The 6,445-nt window shown below is 61.3% G+C and overlaps 1 protein-coding gene across 1 annotated transcript in view; it reads left to right on the top strand.

Annotated features, from left to right (window-relative positions):
- Positions 1-5,727, top strand: part of LMOD1 (leiomodin 1) — a 21,625-nt gene extending 15,898 nt beyond the window's left edge. Inside the window, exons 3-4 of the mRNA XM_017835497.1 lie at positions 2,392-3,939; positions 5,146-5,727. Coding sequence (XP_017690986.1) covers positions 2,392-3,939; positions 5,146-5,172 — 1,575 coding nt within the window. The 3' untranslated portion in view covers positions 5,173-5,727. The remainder of the gene's footprint in view (positions 1-2,391; positions 3,940-5,145) is intronic.
- The last annotated feature ends 718 nt before the right edge of the window (positions 5,728-6,445 follow it).

The following is a 6,445-nucleotide window of genomic DNA, read 5'->3' as shown; positions in this document are numbered from 1 at the left end:
CCGTGTCGTTCAGGGCAGATCCCAGACAACCCCCCCCCCCCCCCGTCTCCTCCCACCGCTCCATCCCCATTCCCGGCTCTATCCCCATCCCCATCCCGGCCCCGCTCGGAGCCCTCGGATTCCAGGCGAGAAGTTCACGAGTCTCCTTTGCCTTTTAAGGGAACATCGGGAGGTTTGAGGCTTTGAGGGCCTCAGAGCCGCAGAGGGCCGGTGAGGGCCGGGAAGGGCCGGGGGGCATTTGGGGTCACCCAACCCGGGTGATTCATCGGCCCGGCCCGGCCTGTTTGTGTTCGGCTTTATTTGTGAAGGTCTGACCCGCCAGGGAAAAACATTCCCTCCCAGCTGTGCCCGTGGCACTGGGGATGGAGTGGGAGGGCGCTGGTTTCCAGAGATCCAGGGGAAATATTCCAGCCGGGAGCAGGCAGGGATGGCCGCAGAGAGGGCACAGCCCGGCTTGGGGTCCCGGGGCAGGGGGAAGGAGTGTCCCCACTGCCCGGGGGTGACAACCTGGGCACTGTCCCCAGGGTGCAGGTTCCACCCCAGCTCTGGGAATGTCTTGGCGGGAAGGACCCACCCAGTGGCATCCCCTGCTCCTGCAGCCCCCAGGACACCCCTGGGAGCCCCATCCCTGTCCCTGGGGTTGGACTGGGGGGGTCTGGCACGTTCCCTCTGGTGCCTGTTCGTCCTTGCAGGGGAGCCAAGAAATCTCTTAACTAAACAAACACTTCTCCAGTGGCATCTGTTTATCCCCCAGGCACAGACAGTGCCCAGGGCTGCCCTGGCCACAGCCCAGCCTGTTCTCTCCACAAAAACCAGGCCTTGAGGGCCAGCAGAGCCGGGTTTTGGGAAGGCAGAGATGCCCCAGCATGGACACCGTGGAGCCCTGGGATGGGGATGGGGAGGAGGAGGAGGAGGATGAAGAAGAGGAGGAGGAAGAGGAGGAAGAGGAGGAGGAGGAGGAGGAGGAGGAGGACACCAGCCCAGCTGCACCCTGGGGTGTTTGGACTTGGATTTGGGGGTTCCAGGCCCTGGATGAAGCCACAGTGCTGTCCTGCCCCTGAGAGGGTCCAGGGAGGGATCACCTGCCTCTCCCAGAGGCACCTTCTCTCCTCCTTTCCCGGGAATCCCAGGATCCTGCAGGTCGGGGAGGAGGGGCAGGGCCGGTGTGTTCCCGGGTTGGGGAGCAGGGAAGGGGTTAAACTGCAATTTACGGTGAGATCCTTCTCTGTGCAGCAGCTTTGATCCCAGGGATGTCAGGGATTCCTCTGCCTTCAGGGACCTGTTGGGAGCACTGGCTCCTCTCTGGGGGAGTGGGGGTGTCCCACAGAATTCCATGGGCAGGGACACCTCCCACTATCCCAGGCTGCTCCAGCCTGGCCTTGGACACTTCCAAGGATTGAGCATCCTCTGAGAAATCCATTCCAGGGCCTCCCCATCCTCCCAGCCAAGAATTCCTTCCCAATATCCCATCCCTCCCTGCCCTCTGGGAGTGGGAAGCCATTCCCTGTGTCCTGTCCCTCCATCCCTTGTTCCCACTCCCTCTCCAGCTCTCCTGAGCCCCTTTAGGCCCTGGAAGGGGCTCCAAGGTCTCCCTGCCATGTCCCAGAGCTGCTGGTGCTGGTTGTGTCCAGCAGCAGCTCCCAGGACAGGCTATGCCAAGGGTCAGGGACTTGGAAAAATCACCAGGAATTCCTTCTGCCCTTCTCCCAGACCCTCCCAGCTCAGCCCTTCCCTCCTCTTCTGCCTTTGGACACCAGGAGCAGATTGTGCTGGGAGAACTTCAGGCGTTACAAGCAAGAAATTCCATGTCCCCATTTCCTTGGTTTTCTGCTCAGTGATAAGCTGGTGCCACCAGGGGGCTGATTTTGGGGAGCCCAGGGCTGGGGACAGCAGTGTCACCCGTGTGTCTGGCTGTGGCTTCTCCCCTGCCTGACACGTGGTCAGGCCGGTGTGGGGAGTGTTGGGCTCCAAACTGGGCAAACCCACAGGGAATCCAGCTGGAAACCGCTTGGGAAAGGTGGGAAAGCACCTGGGGCTCACAGGGGGGTGGGCACTAAATCCAGCCCTGGTTGGGAAGGGGATTCAAACAAGGAGAACTCATGGGAGGTGGGACAAGAGGGGCCTCCTGCAGCTCAGCGGGTTCCCATGGGACACAGCTCTGGAGCTCTGGAGCCCTTCGGGAAGGGGCTGGAGGCAGCAGGAGAGCAGAGGTGCCCTGGAGAGCTGCACGGGGCTCTGAGGAACCCTTCCCTGGAGCCTTGGCTGCGTCAAACATTCCGCTTCCCAAGGCTCCAGGACGCTCCTGTGGGATGGAGGGGCAGGCCTGGGGGCAGTGAGACCGGGGTGGGAAACTCCTGTCTCTGTAACTCCGAGGTATTCTTCCCTCGTTAGGAAACCAAGCTGAGCGAGAGCAAAGGAGACAAAAATGAAGAAGAAAAGGGAAAGGAAACTCCCCCCAAAGACCTGGCCCAGAAACGAGACCCCAAAGTGGACAAAGACTCCAAAAAGGAGGAAAGTGTTCAGAAAACAGAGCCCAAAGGTAAAGCTGAGCCTGAGCCCAAGAGCAAAGAGAACAAAGCCATGAACGATAAAGTGAAGGCCATGGAGAAAAAGCTGATGGGGAAGGACAAGAAGGAGGAAGAGAAGGGCTCAGTGCTGAAGGACACGGGGAAGGACCACAAGGAGGAAGAGAAGAGTTCAGCGTTGAAGAAGGAGGCAGGGAAGGATAAAAAGGAGGAGAAGGGCTCATATGTAAAGAATAAGGATGCAGGGAAGGAGAAAAAGGAAGAAGAAAAGGGCTCAGCAGCAAAGGATACAGGGAAGGACAAAAAGGAAGAAAAGGTTTCAGCATCCAAGAAGGACACAGGGAAGGACAAAAAGGAGGAGGAGAAGAGCTCAGAACCAAAGGGACAGGCGGAGAAAGCCACGGGAGGGGAAGGGGATAAAGACAAAGAAAAAAAAGAAGAGGAAAAGGGTTCAGCTGGGAAAACAACCAGGGTGGAGGAGAAGGAGAAACCCCGGGCAGAGGCAGAAAAGGCGGCAGTGGAGAAGCGGGAGGGCAAGGCGGGACCCCCCAAAGCCACGGAGCCGCCCAAGGAGGACGAGGCCTCGAGCATCTTCGACGAGCTCATCGAGAAGGTGAAGAACAACGACGCCGAGGTGACCGAGGTGAACGTCAACAACTCCGACTGCATCAACAACGAGACTCTGGTGCGCTTCACCGAGGCCCTGGAATTCAACACCGTGGTCAAGGTATTCGCCCTGGCCAACACCCGCGCTGACGACCACGTGGCCTTCGCCATCTCCATCATGCTCAAGTCCAACAAGGTGCTGACCAGCATCAACCTGGACTCCAACCACATCACGGGCAAGGGCATCCTGGCCATCTTCCGAGCGCTGCTGCAGAACGACACCCTGACCGAGCTGCGCTTCCACAACCAGCGGCACATCTGCGGCGGCAAGACTGAGATGGAGATCGCCAAGCTGCTCAAGGAGAACACCACCCTGCTCAAGCTGGGCTACCACTTCGAGCTGGCGGGGCCGCGCATGACCGTCACCAACCTGCTGAGCCGCAACATGGACCGGCAGCGGCAGCGGCGCCTGCAGGAGCAGAAGCTGGCGCAGGAGAGGGGCGAGAAGAAGGACCTGCTGCAAGTGCCCAAGGCCGGGGCGCCACCCAAGGGGTCCCCCAAGGCGTCCCCACAGCCGTCACCCAAGACCTCCCCCAAGACCTCCCCCAAGGCAGGGGGGGCCCCCGCGGCGCCGCCCCCGCCACCCCCTCCGCTCGCCCCACCCCTGATCAACGAGAACCTGCGGAACTCGCTGTCCCCAGCCACGCAGAGGAAGTTGGGGGACCGGGCGCTGCCGGCGCAGGAGAAGAACTCGCGGGACCAGCTCCTGGCAGCCATTCGCTCCAGCAACCTCAAACAGCTCAAGAAGGCAAGTGGGGGCTCCGGAGGGGCCCGTTTTTGGGGGGTGGGCTCTGGGTGAGGGGTGAGGGTGCAGGTGTTGTCACTCGGGCAGTGGAGAGGGGATGGTTGTCCTCCAGAATGGGGGGTCTGTGGTCCCAACCAGACACGGGCACGGGGGTCCCAACCCCTGTGCAGGGGGATCCATCCCTTTGCCAAGGACATGGGGGGCCAAAGGAATCCTTTAGCATCCCTTGTAGGGCAGGTGGGATCAGCAGATCCAGATGGGATCAGCAGATCCATCCCTTGGCAGAGCATCCAGCAGAAGGAGATCCAACCCTTTGCAGAGCACCAAAGGGGCAGATCCATCTCTTGGCAGAGCTCCTGGCATGGATCCACGAGGATCCAGGGGCTGGGGCACCAGGAAGGAGCCATCCATAGCTCCTGCTGCCCAGCTGAGCCACAGCCCTGGGGTGGGAGGTGGGAGAAGCTGCATCTCCAATGCTGATCCCAACAGGGAGCCCTGGAACACCTCCCTCACTCCCGGGGTTTTGTGTCCCTGTCCTCGGGCTGGAGTGCGGGGACAACCAGCGTGACCAAGGGAAGGAGCTCATGGAATCCCAGGATGGTTTGGATGGGAAGGAACCTTAAAGACCGTCCAGTTCCAATTCCAACACTTTCCACTATCCCAGGCTGCTCCAACCTGGCCTTGGACACTTCCAGGGATGGGGCAGCCATGGCTTCTCTGGGAATTCCATCCCAGCCCCTCCCAGAGAAGAATTCCTCCCCAATATCCCATCTATCCCTGCCCTCTGGGAGTGGGAAACCATTCCCTGTGTCCTGTCCCTCCATCCCTTGTCCCAAGCCCCTCTCCAGCTCTTTTAGGAACAGTGACCTGTACCAGCTGCTCCAAGGGCAAACCACTCTGCTCCAAGTTTTCTGGAATCCTGGAATGGTTTGGGTTGGAAGGGACCTCAAAGCTCATCCAGTTCCCATCCTGACACCTTCCACTATCCCAGGTTGCTCCAAGTTTATCCAACCTGGCCTTGGACACTTCCAGGGATGGGGCATCCTTTGGAAAATCCATCCCAGGGCCTCCCCAGCTTCCCATGGAAGAATTTCCCCCTAGTCCCTCCCTCCCCCTGCCCTGGACGTCCCCGGAGACGCGGGAGGAAGGGGCCAATCCCCTCATTCCCCCTGTCCCAGTGCTCCCAGTAACGGGGTCTCCTCCCCACAGGTGGAGCTGCCGAAGCTGCTGCAATAGGGGAGGGGGGGGTGTCCCCCCACGGCCCCCGCGGGACCCTCGGACCCTCCCCCTCCTCCAGACTGTTCCCATGGCGAGCCCTCGGGGTCCTGCGGTGACGACGGGGGGAGCAGGGACCCCGCGGGGCCGCGCGGGCGGGGCCGGGCCCGGTGGGGTGCGGCGCAGGACGTTGTGTTTATTTTTTGGGACGGCTGGGAAGCCCTTCCGGCTCTTCCTTCTGCCAGCAGCACCCGGAGATGCCACGGGCAGGGCTGGTCCTTAGGGAACACCCCCTAAGGTTGGCACCCTCCACGAAGGGGCCAGCAGGGAGAACCCCCGGCTGTGGGGGCACAGGGGACACCCAGGGTGCTGTCACATCCCTTTGGGGGGCACAGGGGACACCCAGGGTGTTGTCATGTCCCTTTGGGGGGCACAGGGGACACCCAGGGCATTGTCACATCCCTTTTGGGGGCACAGGGGACACCCAGGGCGTTGTCACATCCCCATGAGGTCTCTGGGTGGCCGGGGGAGTTTTGGGGTCTGGGCACAGCAGTGGCTGCGGGGTCTGGGGAGGAATGGGGGGCTCACAGGAGGGGAGAGGGGGGTGGGACACGGGGGGTCAGGGATGGGGACGGGAGTTGGGGCACCGCTTGCACCCCCAGCCCTGCCTGGGGACCCCCGGAGCCCCCCAGGAACCAAACCCACCCCGGGGGGAGCAGGGAAAGCACCAGCTCCAGGGGGGCTGGTGGGTTTTGGGGTCACACGGTGCCCCCCCCCCCATTGATCGTGATTTGTATTGATCTGTATGGATTTGTATGGATTTGTATGGATTTGTATGGATTTGTATGGTTTTGTATGGATTTGGTCGACTGCAGCACAATAAATTCACCCGATGCTTCCCAAGTCTCTGACAGCCCCAGGACCCCCCAGATTTGGGGGTCTGGGAATGGGATCAGCCCCCACCCCCAGCTGGGGCAACTCTTCCCTCTCCCAGCAGCCACAGCCCCCCCTGGACTGGGCACTCTGAGACCATCCGGACTCTCCAAACTGGGAACCCTGGGATCATCCCAACACCCCAAACTGGTCTCACTGGGACCACCCAGGCCCCCCAAACTGGGCACCCTGGGATCATCCCAACACCCCAAACTGGTCTCACTGGGACCACCCAGGCCCCCCAAACTGGGCACCCTGGGATCATCCCAACACCCCAAACTGGTCTCACTGGGACCACCCAGGCCCCCCAAACTGGGCACCCTGGGATCATCCCAACACCCCAAACTGGGTACCTTGGGAC

This window comes from Lepidothrix coronata, unplaced genomic scaffold, assembly GCF_001604755.1.
Source record: "Lepidothrix coronata isolate B3197 unplaced genomic scaffold, Lepidothrix_coronata-1.0 Scaffold259, whole genome shotgun sequence".
Lineage (NCBI taxonomy): Eukaryota > Metazoa > Chordata > Aves > Passeriformes > Pipridae > Lepidothrix > Lepidothrix coronata.
This window is presented reverse-complemented; position numbering and strand designations above follow the sequence as displayed.